The following is a 21370-nucleotide window of genomic DNA, read 5'->3' as shown; positions in this document are numbered from 1 at the left end:
TATCATAACGTGGACCTCACTGTAGGTAAACTTACAAATTATCAAGTGTAAAACATATAAACTTTACAGTGGGACAGTGGAACGGGATGTTGCTACAATTTACTTAATTCTTGTGAGTATTATGTTGTACTAGTAATGTGTAATACAGGTCCCCTGGATTTCTATTGAAGCAAGAAATGTCATCCCTTATTGAATGGTATGATTCAGAATAGGTCTTGACAACAACTGTAACATACAGCCTGCTTGTAGCAGAGCAGAGGGCTAACATTCAATAATAGATTCAATGGACTCGGCAGGCGCTTTGAGCCAGTGAGCCATGCATGCCCAAGTCACAACAGAAAGCTTTTAACGCCAAGAAACGCGCACCGACTTTTTCTATTTCCAATCCAGAACTCTGCCTTCTCCCAATGCTATGCTTGTCCCATTCATGTTACACATTATTGTGCTGTATGTATTACCATTTCGCGAGCCGAATCTCAACTTACACCCAACGATAATATGTAGAATATGTGTAGAATATTATTAAAATGCTTCAATGCATGCATCCATTTCGCAATACATGATAAATTGCGTGATATTAGAAATTTTTCGATCTGTGCTCGAGTGGGCTGCATATATCATAATCTATATGATGATATGAGTGGGTATTGGCAGTAATAATGGTATTATAGTCCGAGAGATATTACTTTTAACACAAACAACTGTATTATATTCTAACACGGCTGTCACTCGAAGACGAAGAGGTCCGATACTCTTTCCTTCACTTAACACTCCCACTACCTAACAGCACATTGTACCTACTTTTGTCTCAGCATCCACTTGTGTGCAGCAAGCTTACTCCTCTCCTCCACTCTGTTCGTACTACAAACTTTGGTAGGAGAAACTGGTTCACCATTTTCATATTAAAAGTAATATCTCTGGGACTGTAGCTCATATAATATTATAATCAGTTGATCACACCGTTGTGCTGATAAGGATTAAAATTGATAGATAAAGCAAACCAAACCAAGCATATGAATCCTATTATCTCTTAATGTTTTTGTTCTTTTTAGAATCTTGTATATTTCTCTGATAGATCGATTTGGAATAAATTACCCTTCCTCCAAATCAGTTGATAGAATAAAAATATGCGAGTCATAGTATACTCTGTAGATCCTCTCATTCAGAAATTTATTGATGATTGATTCTGGTCTCGTATTAATCGAGTCAAATGAGGTCGAGCAATGGGAAAAATATCGGATGATTCTCCACCTATGAGAAGTTTTCAATTAATGTGCTTATCAAACATGATTCTTACGCAAAAAGAGCACTGAATCAAGGTTTATTGAATCAAAACCAAGACTCACTCATGTCTCAACTCTAATGTTTCGATTGAATAAAAACTGATTTTTTTAGTCAAATTGTCTCAATTGAGTAGTACATCCAGCCATTCTCGGTTACATAATTATTACTTTAAAAATAAAAGTTTTTCATACATTTTTCCCAAAAAAATTCAATGTCATAGTTCTCCAGCTTGAGGGATCCTGTTTTGACTTATTTTCGGAAAATCATGCTTTCCAATCAAATGATCCCAAAAATAGTTTACAAGAGTATTTCACATCGTGAAAACTGATGATATTCAGTAATTTCAATATATTTTTGTTGTGTTTTCCTGGACGATAGAATTAATTCAATTCCAATAATCCAATTTTGGATCTAATAATTCAAGGTTCCAAGAAAATATTCGATTTCCATGGATATCTCAAAGAATAACTAATATAATCTAAGAAGAAATTTCATTTCCATTATTATTCATTTACATTTTCATTATTTCAAATATAAAGAAAATAACGTTCAAATAGAATAGCAGTTGTGAATGATGTATGTTTCTTAGTCGACTAATTTGGTGGTTGGTCAATCAACGGATTCGACGAATTTGACCGACATGGATCCTAACTCATGGAACATTCATCCACTGTGGCCATCCCAGAAGGGTACTGCATACATTTCGTGGGGGTAGCTGGCTAGGGAACAGTTCCATGAGCCATCAGAACAGAGTCCGACAGTTTTCGTTGCATCTATTGATCGTACTATGAAGTACAACTCGCTTCATACGAACGTAGTGAGAATACATTAATGACGATTCGGTCCTGTATTGGTTGTTTCCTGCAGCATTCTCTGCATTCCATGCAGGTTTTCTATGAGGTTTTGGCGGAGAGTTAGTGGGGAGGATATTTTTAATATTCTTTCCAAAGAATGAACATTGATATGTCCAAAGCTCCGCCAATTTATGTAGATGCATAACAATATAATCATCAATAGTTATAGTAGTGTAGAAAGGTAGGTTAATCGCCACCAACTCAGTTGATCCATCAACTCAGGAGTACTATCAACTCATTTGATGGATCTATCATTCCACCAGTACTTCAAGGTAGGTTCTAGGACATCAAGTGAAGGTAGGTTCTAGGACATCTAGTTCACAAGTGAAGTGAACTATCAATTCACTTGATGTCCTAGAACCTACCTTCACTTGATGTCCTAGAACCTACCTTGAAGTACTGGTGGAATGATAGATCCATCAAATGAGTTGATGGATCAACTGAGTTGGTGGCGATTAACCTACCTTTTCACACTACTAGTTATTATATTACAAATTACTTTTTCATATCATATACAGTTCAATAATTATTTTCTTAGTCTATATTATGTAAATTCATCTATAATTTTGCTGAATTGTAAGCTATTGTATATGAGTGTTTAAGCCAATATATATTGTAATCTACATAAATAAAGTACTCAATCAATCAATCAATCAATCATTCTACACTAACAGCTGCTCAATTACATTGGGAAAATATTTTGTGGTACCGTACATCATGTGTACATATTATGTGTATACATCTTGTGGGCGATAACCATTGACTAATATTGATAGTCGTCTTGATAAAGCAGTATCAGAGAAAATTTCGAAAATGACCATCACTCCATCACTATATGAGAATCTGACTGTATGGGAGGAGATATTGAGGTATTTCTCTATAACTGAGTTAATGTTGTCAATGCCACTATATTTGTTTGAAATAATATAAATTTATTTTTCCTACAGTTACGTTGAAAAGTGGCCATTGCTGCACTGATTACAGAACGCAAAGAATCACTTTTCCGCTCTAGTGCGGGAAAAATTTTTCTGCACTCCAGATTTGCAACATGGCAACGAAAAATACTTAGAAGGTTATATGGAGCAACAGTGCAGCAAAATGAAAATGAAGTTGGTAACAGTGACTGCTGTGGCTGCTATAGTGAGCAGAGGTGCAACGAAGCACAACGCGCTAATTATTACTATTATATATTATAACCAACGACAACGAGGACTTAAGGATTTTAGGATTAAGGTTTTTATCAATAATAAAATTACACAGAAAAACATTTGATGCATTTCAGGCAATTTTACCCATAATTACCCACTTTTCATATTCAATGGTAACTGTAGGAAAAACTTAATGTGAAATACGTGCGCAAAGTTCCTCTGCTGCACTCAAGAAACCATTTCAGTGTGTGATCATTGCTATCAGCATTCCATCATAGCTTAGAAATGTCTCTCATGCTTGTATGAATATTATCAGTGATACAGTCTTAAAAATTGATCACGGACTAGATTTGGCATCAGGGAAAGGACCATATTCTCCTTGGTTGACTCCAGGATACTCAATTCACAATTTATTCAAATTGATTTAAGCAATAGAGGTTACACTTCTGTTACCGCACCAAATATTATAATTTAGGATTCTATCCAATTAAAAATCGTTTTGAATTATCATGGAGATATCATGCAGTGTGCTATCACCAATTCATACCACGAAACAACATCGAAGCCTGATATAATCGAATATGATCGATATGATCGAATTGATATAATCGAGAGATATGTCTTCACCAATTTGACATTCACTAATTATTGTGAATTGAAAGTTCTCTAGTATAACTGTATTATGGATAACATTCATCTGGCTCATTACCTGTGAAAACTTACTGTGAATCAATAATTACAAGAAAAGTCTTTCTACAAACCTTTCCAGTCTTGTCACAATAACTCAGCTGGAAAGTGTTTAATACTCCCACTGTGTGTTACATTTAATGTTTTCGCCAATAATAAATTATCATAGTGGTAGATAATGATTATTGCAAAGCTGAATGGCAATCAGTTACCGATTGAAATTGAAAGCATGGTTGGGAAATGGGATGTCGATTGATGGATGGATTGTGACCCGTATCATCCCCATAAATAAAACTCACATCTGCTCGGGATTGATACGATACTCATGTTGTAGGTACTGAACGACCAAACTACAATAGTAATTGACTGTGAAATGGGAATCGCCCGTGGCGGATTAATCACATCGATTCAACCAGCTTCCATCCTATGATTTCCAATTCCAATCTCTGTTTGAGCTTCAACAAATAATACAGTATTATCGATCTTAGGAATAGGAAAAAGAGGATATGTCTCTCACTTTTCTGATTTTATCAGTGGATTTAAGGGAAAAAATGTTTTTTTGAGGTTCATCTACAGAGTGTGAAGTAATTCTAAAAAAACCCTTGCTCATTAGATACTAGTTCAAGTTGTTTCTTGTTCATTCATTGTTCCTAGTTCATTCCCTGTTTCTTGTTCATTCTTTGTTCCTTGTTCATTCTCTTTGTTCACGTACCTATCTGTATAACGGACTTTTTGTAAGCGGTGAATAAACCACGCTTACGCTGGAATTGAAGATATACAAGTAAATAATTTTTCGCCACACTTCACAGAAAGCAGCAGTTTTCCAGTCCCTAAGTAGATCTGAAAGACATTGTTTGCAGACGACTCTCGTCTGACGTCAGAACAGGTTTCTTTCCGGTCGCTAAATTTCAAGTGTGCTGAAACAGTTGATCAAAAAACTTTTCATAATTTGAGTTTATTATTCGATAATTGAAACATTCATAATAATATCATCTTATTGTCATTTGAAAGAATAAAAAAGTATAAACTCAACCTCCCACATGATTTAACATAACCTTCAGGTTATTTAGACAAATCAGAATAAAAAATAAAAATACTTCGATATCCAGATTACCTCAGATTTGCTAGAGCTATGACTTTCCACTTTTGCTTTCGGAAATGCTTAATAAACAATTATTCTCATATATATATTGTTTATTTTTCTGTGTGGCGAAAAATAGCGTTCCCACCACGGGCAAAAATGTTTTCCCGGCTCTCAATCTTTTCTAGTCCTCGGCCTACGGCCTCGGCCTTGAAAACCGATTTCGAGCCGGAAAAGTCTCATTTTCGGCCCTAGGTGCGAAATATACTATAAAATTTGAAATTTTCGAAAAAATATTGAGAATGTGTTGCGATGAGCCATGCAACAACCATAATTTGGGCTGTTCAATTATTTTATTTCATTAGGCCATTATTCAGGCATAAGACTATTGAATGACGAGTAAATGTTTCGCATTAACTTTGGATTAATAGTTTTAATGATGATAACTATTTCAATATCCTCCTATAGGACTAAGAAAAAGCTATTACAATATATTATGTATAAAAAATTCTAATCCTTATGATAGAAAAGTGCTGATAGGAGATAATTTCAAAAGCGTTATAACTTGAAATCTTATCTTGAGGTCATTTTCTGCTCACTCAAAAACGTAATAAAAATAATTGAATGTAATATTGCCCTCAAACAGAGGATGGAACAACTTCCAAGCCAAAATCTTATCAGTTAGAAAGAGCTCATCAAACTGTGAGGCGAATATCATTAACTCGAGTTTGCAGCTCGAGCTTTTTAATTTCCGAAAGTCGCGAAAGAACGGTCGATGATCCATTAAGGTTTTTCGTCCAATTCTAATGTCGAGAAGAAGAGTATTTCGCTTTCCAAAAATCTAGAGCTTTATATTTTTCAGCAACAAAATGAGGGCAATTTTGAATTATTTATTTGCACACAGTCTTAATGAAGTCCTGTTTCAAAATGACTGGGACTCGGATTTTGCAATTTTCTTCTCTATTCTGCTCAGTGATGAATATCATATCTGCATAACTGAGAAACACAGTCTGTGAGAAGTGATAATTCCGAACCCATTCATGAGAGTTGAAAAAACTCTGTTCATTTTCAGCTCATCATGAGCTTTGTCGAATTTCTTTCTTCTGTTAAACTTGTTTTTTCTAAAACCAAGTGCTTAAAGCCGGCAGACTTTCCCATGCCTATTCTTCCTTATAGTCTATATTGCCTTGTAGTAAATAACCCTGGATTTCACTTTTAGATTTTAACTATATGCCATGACTAGCGGGAACCCGTGCTCCGCAAGGGTCTATTTTAAACCTTGACAGGATGAAAACTTGACGTAATGAAATTTTGATGAATTGAAATAGGCCTTTAACCATCCTTGGTTATTAAGAATTTATATGCAAAATTTGAAGTTAATCAGTCCAGTAGTTCAGACGTGATGATGCGTCAAACATAATTTTCCTATCCCGTATGTATATAATCCAGTTCTTTACTTTATTATAGATATAGTTAGCGACTGCAAGAGATAGGAAGCTGTAGAACAGAATAGTGGTGAAACTATGATAGCGCCAGAGGTGTCTCAAACACAATAATATGTACATGTACTTTTTGAGAGTGATTTGAAAAAGAGTTGTGTGCCTGCACTTTTTTAAAGATGATAAAGGAGACAATTTTGAATAAAATTTAGAATTTAGAAATAGGCCGACACATCTAGAAAATACCTGAGTCTATACCTAATTCATGCAGGTGAACGGGCTAGAGTCAAGAAAACTTCAATTAATCTTGCCATGCCTGATTTAATAGGTTTATACTATAGAATAACACTACAATTTGAAATAATAGAAAAATACAAACAGCTTCAATAAACATTGGCAGCTAAAACCGAACAACAGAAACAACAATATCATGTTACTTTGTTGACATTCTTCATCTGATTCGGGGGCGCATTACTATCCCCGTTTAGATAGCAATACGTCACAAAACCAAACAAGATCAGTCATAAAATAACCAATCAATTTCAACATGAAATTACTCAAGAAAGAAAAAACCCGTTGAACCCAAATTTCGTCGATAGTAACCCATATAACTCATTTCATAATAATTTTGAATCCCCACTTTTTATTGACATTCTCGAATGAACCTTTGTTTCACTACACTGCACTTTCGTTGGTTTGTACGTTGCTTTATCGTCGGGGTTACAGTACCTTGTTTTTGGCGGTGAGCTTTTACCGGTTGAATTTGGCTTGACGGCGACGTCCTCTTACGTCCCTAGACCTGTCGTCTGAACGGGTGTCTTGAAGCGGTTTTACATAAAGTTGCGGAACCAAAGGGGTGGTAGTACAAGAAGTTGGTTTGGGGACACACATGAACCGCTGTAAATAAATGTATTACAGCATTAATTTCTAACTCTTCCTACAATTCATCAAAAGCTAAAACAGGAGTTATCTATTGATTACAATTAATTAAATTCTCTCATTCTTTGAATCCTCATTTTATATAGATTTTTATCTTTAAACTACTGATTCTTTTTATCAGAATTAATGGATCTTTCTTCACAAATAATTCAAATTGAAATGATGCTAACTTATATGATATTTTTCGTTTGGTTTGCGCAATCAAATATAATTTTTCATATAGTAGCTCGGCTAGTATTGTTGGAAACTTGTGCGCCAGCCAACATTTATTTTATTTATTATTTATGAACTATAGGACGCAATCCAAGTGTAAATAACGGGCATTCGCCCAAAACTGCTCAGAACCTTAATTAAAAATGAACATTCCAGAGTTTATGATTTGATTTACCTACAAATACAAGTCCAAAAACTAGTATCAACTGAAATTATGAATTTATCACCTAATAAAACAAGACACTTTATAACACAATAAAAGAAAAAATATTGAAAATTTCACTTTAAGGAAAGATAATGTTTGCCTTATAAGATTCATCTTGTGGAATTTTTACCTTTAATTAAATAAAATTAGTAAACACATAGAAAGTAATTTAAATTGTATTAAAATTTGAACATTCATTAATATTAATTTCCTGGAAAAGAAAAACTTTCTTCTTCGTCTATTAAGATTTCTATCATAAAAAATTTACTAAATCATTCGACAGCCTTAATGACATAAGAAAACAGAGTCTGAAAAATATAAATTAAAAAATGTCATAAACTCAATATGAACATAATCTTAAAAGTTTTATTCCAATTTAAAGGCTATCTTCCTGACTTTCAGCAATACTCTACGATAATATATCTCCAGGAACAATAACTCAAATATAACGTAACTGAAAACTTTCTATACTTCAGTAGAAAAAAATTATAAGTATCTTCCATCACTAATAAAATCAAAAGGATTATTCTCAATCAATATTATTAACTTGAAAAATAACAGGCTTTGTTGATAAAATCTTTTGATTGAAGTTTCACTTAATTAATTTCCCTAAATTATATTTTAACCTTAGTTTACGTACCTTAGCGGTTATTTGAAGAAACAATTATTCGTACATGATGAAGAAACACAATTAAACCTTTCAGGACATGGCACTACTAGTAAATTTAAACATTAATAAAAAATAAAACTAGCTCCTACATTAACTACTGAAATAAACTTATAAACCTGCCCAAAAAGGGCGAAACATAGTGACTACATCTTTACTCTCGTAGTGCTCCTAGCAAAAAGTGTCCTCCGGAACGTAATCTGGTCTCTCGACTGGGGAATCCCCACTACTGTATTTAGAAACAGGTCTCCTATTGGGCGAATGGAATCAATTTGACCAATCGTCGCGTGGCTTCTACAGCCTTTGGACCAAATAGTAACTGCAAAATCGGTAGTTTGTTATAATTTCAATGCTTGCTGTTTTCCAACTTATCGCATTTTATGTCGCGACAAGAAGGCTAAGTTTTAGAGATAATTCCATAATCTACATTCCTCGACGACTCGGAGCCACAATTTTTAAATGTCTATCATGGGAAACTCGAAGTCATGGCCGTTCATAATAGAGAGAGAAAATAATTTATTTCGCTAACTCACTTACAATAATGGCTCTAGTCTATTGCGTATTAAATTTACTATTATAACTTGGGAAAAGGCCTGAATTAAAGACAGTGCCCGGCACAGTTGAAACAACAGAACTGGAAGTTGTCAACCTCATCATTCTACCTGCATTTAGAAAGGATTCTGTTTGAGCTGTGAAATGTAAATAAAGCTTTATTATTATTTAGTTAACGCTGAAAAAAGACAGGCTCCATCACCAGGAATACTATACATTCTATGAGGGTCAATCTATTCTATCAATCAATATTCTATTATTTCAATTATATCAGTTTCATATTGCGTTTACCTTAAAATGTTCATAAGCTAACTTAATGAGATCTTTTTTAATCCTTTGAAACCCTTAGAGGCAAAATATCTCAAAATCCGTTCTTAGTGCGCTTCGAAGAATATTTGTGCAAAATTTTAAGTCTGTAGGCCAAGTAATTCAGGCTGTAGTGTGATTTTACATGAAAATTTTCAAAAAATGACCTCTCCTGGACCCCCTGTGCTTCTGGTCGGAATTTTCTCGCATAGATCTTAGTTTTTCTCGTAGCTGAACAAAAAAGCTCCTCATGACTTTGGTGTGCAATGAGCGGTCGAAAAGTACAAAATTACCCCAAATACAAAGCAACCTTTTGAAAATCCTTTCTTAGTGAATGTCTTCAGGCTACCATAAACAAGTGTGAAAAATTTCAAGTTTTTAGGCTCAGTAATTTGGGCTGTGGTGTGATTTCAGTCTGTCGGGACTTTTATAGATATAGATATGTGTTTGTAGTGAACCTCGCACTCGCAATGTTCATTTCTCTAAAAATGATTTCCATAATATGAGTGCCCTAAATGTTCAATATCAGAATGATTTCATGAATAATTTGCAGTTCCAAGAGATTCTATAAATGGAGATGATGAGAATGATTATGGTGGATGAGAATGGTTGACAGTTCACGTGTCATTCGAGAGCACTGAATTTAAAAGCTATCAAAGCCTGTTCCTGTTCTACGGACGATTCGTTATATCACCTATTCGAGTAACATTTTGTATTATCTTTCCATTCATGATCCTCACTCGGAGTAATGAGCAAATTTTACCGGAACGTTTCTCTTTTCTCATCTATTTCACTTCCCATAACGAACTGCTAGTCGATAATTTGTTTTTGAAATATTTTTGACGACACTTCAGTAAAGTTTTTAAATAAAAGTTATTGAAAACTAGCACTCACGTGCGTAGCGCTTGAATCTATTCTCATTAAGTTTCTCTTTTCTGTGATCCTGATAAGATATAGTAAATGATAGAATTCGAACGAGCAATAAACTATCGAATACATCGATCAAGATACATTTTATTGCGTTTTCACTGTGATTGTCATCTGAATGATTCTAGGAAGCTGTGATTTCTGTGTCTAGCCCTATTGATAGCTGATTATTTATTTATTCAATCATTCAGAATCACACAACTTACAGAAAGATACCAAATGCTCACGCAATTCTAATTTATACAACAGTCCAAATGTATCTGGGTTATGTCTCACTTCAACATTTTTCAGTTACACACTCAATTTACAATTCAAAACAGGCAAAATGATTTGTTAATTAATGATTTATGATTTGTTTTACAGGATCAGCGTACGTGAGTCAGGCAGGAGGCAACTCGGTTGACTCGGCCACACCAACCCCCGATCGGCTGACACCCTACTTCGACCCCCTCACGCCTCGCAACGTCACTGCCCTCGTCGGCAAGTCGGCCTACCTTAGTTGTCGTGTACGCAATCTAGGCAATAAGACCGTAAGTGCACACACACACACACTATATCATGCATGTCAGAATAGTTCACTACTCTGATAAATGTTTCTACTCATATCTATATAATGAACATATTTTATCCACCAAGTACAACTATTTTATTACAACTGGGACTACATCAACAGCAAGTAGAACTACATACTCCATTAAGAGTGATTTTGCTCATAAACTGCAGTAGCGATAATCCATTATTTGATTAAGTGAAAGAATACTACAGTTCAATTTCAGTTCATTTCTAAAGTGTCAGTTCAAATTATAAAGTTTAACCTACTTATGAATCAGAAGCTATCAAATGAATGTAAATTTTTTAATTAAGTGAATGAATACTAAAGTTCAATTCCAGTTCACTTGAAGTATCAGTTCAAGTTATAAAGGTTAACATACATTTGAATGAGAAGCTATCAAATAAATTTAGGCCACGGTTGATGAAGTAGTACGAACAGCGATGTTGCTCTTAAATTACAATAATATGAATCCATTTTTAATTAATTGAATGAATATTACAGTTCAATATTGAGTTATAAGGGTTGGATCACAGTTGAGTGAGGAGCAATTAAATGTAAACTACGGTTAAATTAAATGAATACCACAGTTCAATACCAAGTTATAACGGTTAACTTACAGTTGACGAGAGCCTATCAAATAAATGTAAACCACGGTTGATGAAGTAATACAAACAGTGGAGTTGCTCATAAATTACAATAATACGAATATATTTTCAAAAAATGAATAAATATTAGAATTCACTATCAATTTATAAGGGTTAACCTACAGTTGAATGAGAAACTAACAAATGTGAACCACGGCTTATGTACAACTCCTGTATTGTCCACGAGTCCTCCATAATCTGCGCTCAAATTGTCGCATCGTCATTGAAGAAACTATCAATCTTGTGAAACTTCATGAAAACTATGAAAATACATTGAAAAACCAATAAGATAGGTGATTGAGAATAAAATAAAAAAATATTGAATGAACTAAATAATGCTGAAGAAATTAAAATATTCTTGATTGAAAACATTAATTTTAAAAAAGTTGAGAAATATTTTTATCAGATGAAAAGATTATCACGGAACTGAATGAATTATCATGTGGAAAGAATTCAAACGTGAACTGAGTTTATTAACATAAGTGGGTTTTCGAAATTGGAGAAAACAAATAACAGTTTTCAAGAGTAAAGTATGATTCAACTGTGAATTTATTGTGATTCAACTCAATCAACTAGAACAGGTGACATCAGATACTTGTGGATGAGAAAAGTGCGTGAGGTCTACTGTTCACAGAACTTCTGGTGAGGAGACAATATAAAATTCTGAATAAATCAATCTGTATTATTATCCAAGCACAAGCACAGTCCATGTGAGCAAAATCCTCAGACAACAAATGTGTGTAGAAAACTCGTCGGTTATTTGGAATACATCTTCGAGAGAATTGGGGATTATGCTTTTCGAACATTTCATTTTTATCAATGGTGTGATTAATACACGAGTGATTGATTCCATAATAATCGAAATAACAGAAAAACTTCCGCTTCAAAAAAGCAAATAGTGATGGATTGGAATTATGATAGTATAAATTCACCATTGACCTTTCATGATAAGCCAGACCCTTGTCGACTTTACTTCAACAAAATACATTTATAAAATTACGTATTCACATAGATTTTGGATATATGTGATTTTGTATAAATTAAATTCAATGAAAGATTATGAATTGAAATATAATTTAACATATATTATTTTCTCAATGAATAATTTAAAATCAAAATAGAGTGCAGTATACTGTTTAGACAACATTAAATGATAATAGTGGGTAGCTGTATTTCTGCTCTTTAAGTACATAAGTACTAGAACTGATTCTGTAGTTTACATTTGGATTGACCTGGATTCAAAGCTACATACTCAATCTTTTCCCCCGTTACAATTGAGTGAATCAAGCAACTACACTATTCCATCACTTGATACAACGGGTAACTCTCCATTTAGAACAGACCTTGTTACTTATCACCCCAACCCTCTTTTAGCTCTGTCTATTGTGGGAAGTACAATTGAGCTTCCACACCATGTTCAATGTGCCCTCTGCATGGATACTGCTTGTAACAGTGCCGCAAATAGGGCTTGTTGTGGGAAAGAGTGGCCAATATTTACACAGACATGCTCTGTTCTGTTCTAATCTCAGTACTTTGAGCTGCTCTATCATTGTAACTACATGACTAAAACTTGAATAGAATAGAATTACATTAAGCAGTGTCAAAAATGCGTCATCACAGAGAAATGTCTTCAATAATAATACATCATGGACCTTTCTCCCATGGCCCATTTCAATAGATAACTCCCAAAAGTTTTAAATAAAAAATGTAATCCATGTTATAATTTCACATCTTCATGTGTAAATGTAACACGTGTATACAACGTGTTATGCTCCATTCTACTCTATGGATTATAATTATTTATTATGATAATTACAAAATCCTCATTGTTCAAATCTTTTTTCCTACAGTTACGTTGAAAAGTGGCCATTGCTGCACTGATTACAGAACGCAAAGAATCACTTTTCCGCTCTAGTGCGGGAATAGTTATTTGTGCAACTAGTGCGCAAAGTGACAGTTTGCTGCACCGAAAGAAACGTTTACGCCCGAGCCGTAGGCGAGGGCGGAATGGTTTCTTGAGTGCAGCAGAGGAACTTTGCGCACGTATTTCACATTAAGTTTTTCCTACAGTTACCATTGAATATGAAAAGTGGGTAATTATGGGTAAAATTGCCTGAAATCCATCAAATGTTTTTCTGTGTAATTTTATTATTGATAAAAACCTTAATCCTAAAATCCTAAAGTCCTCGTTGTCGTTGGTTATAATATATAATGTAATAATTAGCGCGTTGTGCTTGGTTGCACCTCTGCTCACTATAGCAGCCACAGCAGTCACTGTTACCAACTTCATTTTGATTTTGCTGCACTGTTGCTCCATATAACCTACTAAGTATTTTGCGTTGCCATGTTGCAAATCTGGAGTGCAGAAAAATTTTTCCCGCACGAGAGCGGAAAAGTGATTCTTTGCGTTCTGTAATCAGTGCAGCAATGGCCACTTTTCAACGTAACTGTAGGAAAAAATTTTTCTGCACTCCAGATTTGCAACATGGCAACGCAAAATACTTAGTAGGTTATATGGAGCAACAGTGCAGCAAAATCAAATTGGAGTTGGTAACAGTGACTGCTGTGGCTGCTATTAATAGTGAGCAGAGGTGCAACGAAGCACAACGCGCTAATTATTAATTATATATTATAACTAACGACAACGAGGACTTTAGGATTTTAGGATTAAGGTTTTTATCAATAATAAAATTACACAGAAAAACATTTGATGCATTTCAGGCAATTTTACCCATAATTACCCACTTTTCATATTCAATGGTAACTGTAGGAAAAACTTAATGTGAAATACGTGCGCAAAGTTCCTCTGCTGCACTCAAGAAACCATTCCGCCCTCGCCTACGGCTCGGGCGTAAACGTTTCTTTCGGTGCAGCAAACTGTCACTTTGCGCACTAGTTGCACAAATAACTATTCCCTGTTGATTCATTCAATTTTTCTTTTTTTCATTCATCACTATAATTGTTCACGCTACTATTAGCTACGCTTCCAGCTACTACTAGTTACTAGCTAAGCTATAAGCTACTAGCCAAGCTTTAAGCTACCATAGTGAGGTCCACGTTATAATGTCAGTGTTTGATAAGCAATGGTATTGCTATCCTTGTCTATCATTCAACAAAGCTGATAGCGCTATCTCTTTCTCGCTTTTCTCTGTTACAAAATCGTCTTTTAACAATGTGGAATTAATATTCAATTAACAAAATACCTTATCTTGATTATGAAAACTCATTTTGAAGTTATTAAAAAATATAATTTCTTGCTAAATGGAATATAATTGATTTTTTTAAACTAGAATGAACAGTTAATATTCTATACATCAATAAACCTTTATCAGCTACCGCCTATAGAAGGCATTGACAAGACAGAGGATCGGCAACGTTGATCTCCTATCTTTCTCCACTGTCATTATAACGTGGACCTCACTATAATTGAACTACAAGCCAATAATAGCTAAGCCACAGTCTATTTATTAAAACACTTTAACCGGAACATCGGTCTGTGAGACCAGAGGCAAAATTATTTTTTCTATAGTGGCAAAATTGTGAATCAAAAATGGCTGCCCACTCTAATACCTTCTCCCCCACTATTCCTTAACATTCTCCAACAATGCTCGTCAGACCCCAACTCACGGTTATCAAGAAAAATCAATCTATTGAAAACCTACCGGTCTCAGCTACCGGATCTTTCGGATAATGTTCATTTTTTACCGGTCTAGAATACCGGATGTTTCGACTAACAGATATTTTGAGCATCCAATTTTTTTCTGAAGTTGTTCTCTTCATTATTTCAGTGTTTTATTGACATGTTTTATTTGGAAAGCTAATTTTTTTAATTTAGAAAACGTTGGTTTAGGAAAATTGATGACGATGGATGAGTTATCAACCATACAAGCCCCTGCCTTTGGAACTTGTATCAATAGGATGCATCACAATGAAGTGTCACAAAATAAACATTCACTTGACGAAATAGATGATTCCGACCACTATAGTTATTTATTAACTTTTCTTGCTAATAAAATAACTGGAGGCTGAAAACGTTTGCTCAAACAATTTTCTTGGTAACAATGAAAAACATTATTATTTTCAATGATTACCTCTCAGTTTTGCTATAAAGTCTATATTGATAAAATATTTCTCCATGATTGTTGTTCTGAGTAGTAACTGATAGTTTATTTTACACGGACTTTTGTATTGTGTGTGTTCTTACATCCAACATTATACATTTATTACATAGGCCTATCAATGTTTCCAATTTTTTTTCTATTCTTCCATCACTTAATTTGCAACTGAAATCTATATTATACTTTACTATAATTGAAATTTACCAATGGAAAAATATTTAAATTCATATTTAGTAGAAAATATATCAAATATAACACTTTAAGCAAGACCCGGTCTGTGAGACCGGATGTTTCGGTTTATGTCAGTTCTGACCATGTATCGGTTAGAGTGTTAAAACTATTTATTAATCATTAAAACTAGAAGTAGTTTTATATCAACCATTTACTATTCATGAATCTATTATGGAGTATTCATGTTTACATGTATAATACCTTAACACAAATTGTTCGATGCTGAGAAATAGGACTAGACTGAATAATACCATGACAGCATAATATGAGGATGAGTCTGCTATGAGATGACAAGCATAGAGAGCCGGAGTAGCATAATGTTGGCAGGGGCGATGTATGCAACCCGCAGAACACTAATGCTAGCCTGTGGAGGTGTGGCCCCATGTGCGTGCTTTTGAGGTGGTTGTAACGGTGAGCTGACTTACACCGCTGAGGGGATAAAGAATAGCCGCAGCATCGCCTGAGCGATTGCCAACCTGAGACCTGGACCGACCTGAATGAGACCTGAATTGACCAAAGTGCGGTCAGGGCAGCTGCACGGGCTTAGGTGTGTGGCTGTGTGGCCTACCCGACGCCTTATCGACTGTCTCCACTGAACACCTGTCAGTAATGTCTCTCTCTCTCACTCTCTCTCTCTCTCTGTGTTTCTCACTCTCTCACTCTCTTTCTCTGTTCCTCTCTCTCACTTGTCGGATTACTGACAAAGTGATCCTCAAGCCCTCTGATGGAATTCCTATGAGTAGTTCTGTGGGACCTGCACAATTAACTTTTAATTAGAACTGGTAACTGAATATCTGCAACGAAATTTTAGACTATCGATTGAACATTTCATGACCAACTCAACTTTGATCCGTTTCTTCTGAAGTGAATCATGACTAGTTATACAAATTTCGGATTAAGTGGACTGTAATTTTAATCGATTTAATTTCCAATATATTCTGACAGGAAAGTACTAATGAATCCATTCATGATGCAATGGAAAACTCTATTATTAAAACTTACTTCGGCTGATGATCTATGCTGTAAGTCAGAGTGATTTTTATCTATAGGTTTGGGTGGTAAAAAGGAAAAAGAAAGAATTAAGGAAAAGAGAAATGTAAATAAGATCACTCGACTCAGATGATTTGTGATGTAGCCAGGCACTGCAGAGAGTTGTTGAATCATGTATGGAATTCTGCTTATCAATTTCACCAGGTATTAATCGACTACTACTTTCGATATAAAAATACTCAATATCTCACATGTACTTTAAATTCAATTGTTACTCCCTACGATCGGAGACACGGAATTACAATTAATAATTTCCGATAGAAATACAAAATTAACGAAGGAGTCGAGCTATCCTGTCAACGGAGGCAGCTATGCGAACCGACTGACTTGCAAAGTACAAGACAAACTAATGAACAATTATGCACTAGAGTGCGCCAGTAGACGGGGAAGATTGAACCTAACTACTCAGGCGCCAAACTCCATTAAATTCAAACGGCGTCAACAATGACATTTATGCTACTCCTCTGTACTAAACGAGTATGGTAATGATTATTAAAAACAATATATTTGCTACAAGAAAATATTCATTATCATAAAATCATTCCACTCTTGTTTGGGCTACTTCATTAAAATTATTAAAAACAATATAAAAACATGAAGTACCCTTCCATTTGAAGCATTTCAAGCTTTAAAACATTCAAACAACTTGTTTTTCATATTAAAATGTTTTAATTGAAAAGGGTAATTCATGTATTAATAATGTTAATAGAGTGGACCATACAAGTAATCATGAATAATGATTATTTAGCAATTCGATCAATATTATCCAGATGTGCTTAGGAGTATTATTGTAGTCTTGAAACTGTGTATTTTTATTCCAAAAGTCTCTAGAATGTCAACAATATATATCATGAATGATAAATCTCATTTGATACCTAATTCAGTATCTGATTTCATACATAAATTTCTCATCCCTTGGAAAATGAATAGAATAAGTGGAATTGATGCTACTTTTCTATACTAAATGATATTGATATTTAATTTAGCATTTTAATCAATATTATCCAGATGTGTTCAGGAGTATTATTGTAGCCTTTAAACTGTGTATTTCTATTTCAAAAGTTTCTAGAATGTCAATAATATATATCATGGATGATAGATCTTATTTGATACCCAATTAAGTATCTTATCTGATACCTGAATCCCTGTATCCCTTGGAAAATGAATAGAATAAGTGGAATTAGATCAATGATGGAAGTGAACATTGTTCGCCATCCCAGATTTGTAGAGATTCTGTTCTTTAGTTAATTTCGAATTTTCCTCCATACTTACTCTTGATGTTATTGTTCCTGATTGATCTTGGTTGGAGGATTGAATTCCTAAATTCCTTGAATCGAGGAATCTCTTTTTGAATTGAATGACTTTCTGATCTGAAGTCAATTCCAAGAAAAACCGAATACAGCTCTGTACCAAATTTCCCAACTCAAATATTAGACGAAAGCAATACTCCCCTAGCCTGAGGTATTAGAGCAAGGAAAGTAGCTAGATACCTTGTAAAAGTATGAGACTCTTTGGAAAGCTATCCAAACCCATCCAGGGACTATTTCGTTATTTCATTGAGGTCTCGTTCTGATATGTAAGATTTATGACTGGAAGTGTTTGGATATCACTAACCATTCTCTCATTAACTTGTCGAAAGGAGGAACAATACATGAACGAACTCATTATATTCTTTTGGATCAGTAAATAGTTGAACGTAGGAAAAAACGGGGACCTGTTCTGAAGAAGGAAAATGTACGGATTGTTGCAGCGTTATGCATTCCATTCTCAAGCTATAGTGACCAGCTTCTCCACTTTTCCTGGATGGCAGATATTATATTCCTCTCCAAACTTTATGGATGGGGAAAATATTTTCCCCGAGCATTCTTATTTGAAAATTTGAATCTTCCTGTCACATTGAAGTCTCGTTCTGATGTGTGAGATTTATACTTTCTAGTATGAAAATGTTTTATTCAACTTCATATTACATCTTGCTGATGAAGGAAAACTCTCAGGAAGAGAAATAAAATTGGGGGATGAGAGTTGAATCACGTCAGAAGTATACAGTATCAATATTCAGTGATCAATGTTATTGTTGATAACAATATCATTATTATTGTTATTCATTATATATGCAAGTGGTATTATGATGTGAGAAGCATCATTATTTCCATTTCAATTCATCACTGCAATTCGAAATTTGAAGACCTAAATATTGGAACTCGTGGGGCACTAGAAATAAAAACAGCTAAATTTCAAATAATCCCTATTATGATGTCACTGGAATATCAAATCCAATAATCGTATATGTCGTATGTCAGTTCTATAGTTTTGGATCATTCAAGTTTTCCATAGTGACGTCCCAAGGAAATGTACTATACACCTTACTTTTTCTCTTTGATGTTACTTACCATGATTATTCCATTCGGGTTTTCCATCAATACAAAAGTTCAAAACTGGAGGATTTTCAACTGCGATTGCAAACGATGCTGCATCCTTGTTCCAACTTATACTGTCAGAAACATTAACAATCGTTAAATTTTAATACCTTATTGTTAGGTTACATTCCACTTTCCTAACTTGTGTACGCTTTCAACGGTTTTTAATCGGAAGCAAATATTAAACGAAAACTCCCTCCCAAGGCAGTATCACAATAACCCACAAGTGGACTATCAAATAATATTGTGAGCACGATAGGTTCTCTGTTGTTCCAAGAACAAGTGAATAAGTGGAAAATTTACAAGACGATGATTATTGTCAAGGTTATACAGCTTATTTTAGTGGATTCATGAAGAATGTTTACGAAAGTGGAGTAGTATGATCATGAGTATCCAATAGAACTCCTCCCTATACCACTTATATCTTATTTGTTATAACTTGTAAATTTTATGGAGTACTCTCCATTATCTTCAGAGATGAATAATTATGTCATAAGATAAACAAAAGGATGGGTGCGAAATTGAGAAGGAATATGAACGAAATTGAGGATTAAAGATTGCTAGTACAATCTTGAATTTCGCGAATTGATGTCTTTTGTACATAAGAGATATCATAAGCTGGAGAAGTCGAAGGATAATATGAATTGAGAGGAAAGGGCAGATGAAAAGAGGAAGAATGCTTCAGATTCGAAGTGCGAAAGAATAAAAATATTTTTCCAACGTCACCAAGCTCAATCTGGCATTCTTGAAGAAGTTTAATAATGCTGCTGCATACCTTTTCTCTTCATCGTCTCGTCTCCGTGATACCTGACCTTCTAGGAACCAGCTTAAAACATCATTCCAGGAGTATTATTATTTTTCTGGTTGAATATAACTCCAGCTTTCAAGAATATTGTCATATCCTTCCTGAATCCAAATATTATAGTTCAATATTATCGAATATTGTCATACCTACAATTCTGAATTCAAATATATTGTAATTCAACATTATGGAATATTGTCATACCTTCAATCCTGAATTCAAATATATTGTAACTCGATATTGTTGACAGCACAATCCTGTTTTCATCTGTTTCTATCCGAAATAGTGAACTTTATCAACTCACTTTAAGTTGAGTTTTGAAGATTCAGTAAATAGACAAGAGTTTGAGAATTTAAGTCAAGATAAGATATTAATTTGGATAAGAAAGAGAGATTTAGGATAATAGAATGGAATCTCCTTTTCCACAATTTGACTGAATCATGAAATTATTAAAATTTGTGCTTGTTATTGAGCTCCCTCATCATAATATGAATTGGAATGCATTCAAATGTTGATTGTAAGTATAGGGAATTGGATCTCGGCCCTCATACATGTCATAAGGAGAATGTTTTTTGATAATTCCAGGCAAGCATAATAGGCTACTCTCAAACATATTCAAAATTACTTTTTTTCAATTTCTTCAAGATGTTGTGTAGTTTTTGGTCAGGAGAACATAAGTTTGACCATTATATGCTAGTCCATTTAGCGTTACCCAATGTGCACCATGGAGGCGAACTGGCATTACACATATTCAAGTGAAAACCTCATTGCTGGAACAATTTTGAGGTTAAAGAAGGATGAAACTCAATTTCCAATTTTCACAGAAAAAAAAACATCAAAATTACTTAATGAGGTTCCATTCGCAGATGCTCACGTAATTGTAAAGCTTATCAATGAGAATAATAATAATCATCATCAACTTCACTAGGTTTATTAATTAACTGTCCCGGTACCCATCCACATCCACATGGCCTTTCCACATCTCTTTCAAATGAGGATAATAAATGGTCCAAAATCTCAACTTAGGACTCAACCCAAGCTTATATTATACACTTTTATATACAGGCAGAATGTTTTTTATTTGAAAATCCATTAATACAGAACTCAGTATGTTTACTCTCTGATAATAAAATGATACAACAGCATAAATAGTAATAAAGCTAGTAGAAGTATTAGAAACCAAAGAAAAGTATGATTGTATTTTTTTTTAAGCATAACAATTTTGTAGTTTGTTTCATGTTTTTATGGAAGTT

General features: G+C 34.2%; 1 protein-coding gene across 2 annotated transcripts in view; it reads left to right on the top strand.

Annotated features, from left to right (window-relative positions):
- The window catches only part of LOC111048057 (protein sidekick-like), a 273765-nt gene that overhangs the window by 190966 nt on the left and 61429 nt on the right, over nucleotides 1–21370 (top strand). For both annotated transcript variants that reach the window (XM_039420460.1, XM_039420458.1), the window contains exon 3: nucleotides 10666–10832. In XM_039420460.1, the coding sequence (XP_039276394.1) occupies nucleotides 10666–10832 (167 nt within the window). The remainder of the gene's footprint in view (nucleotides 1–10665; nucleotides 10833–21370) is intronic.

This window comes from Nilaparvata lugens, chromosome 2 (assembly GCF_014356525.2).
Source record: "Nilaparvata lugens isolate BPH chromosome 2, ASM1435652v1, whole genome shotgun sequence".
NCBI lineage: Eukaryota > Metazoa > Arthropoda > Insecta > Hemiptera > Delphacidae > Nilaparvata > Nilaparvata lugens.
The sequence above is the reverse complement of the archived record's forward strand: the minus strand, read 5'-3'. Positions and strand labels throughout refer to the sequence as shown.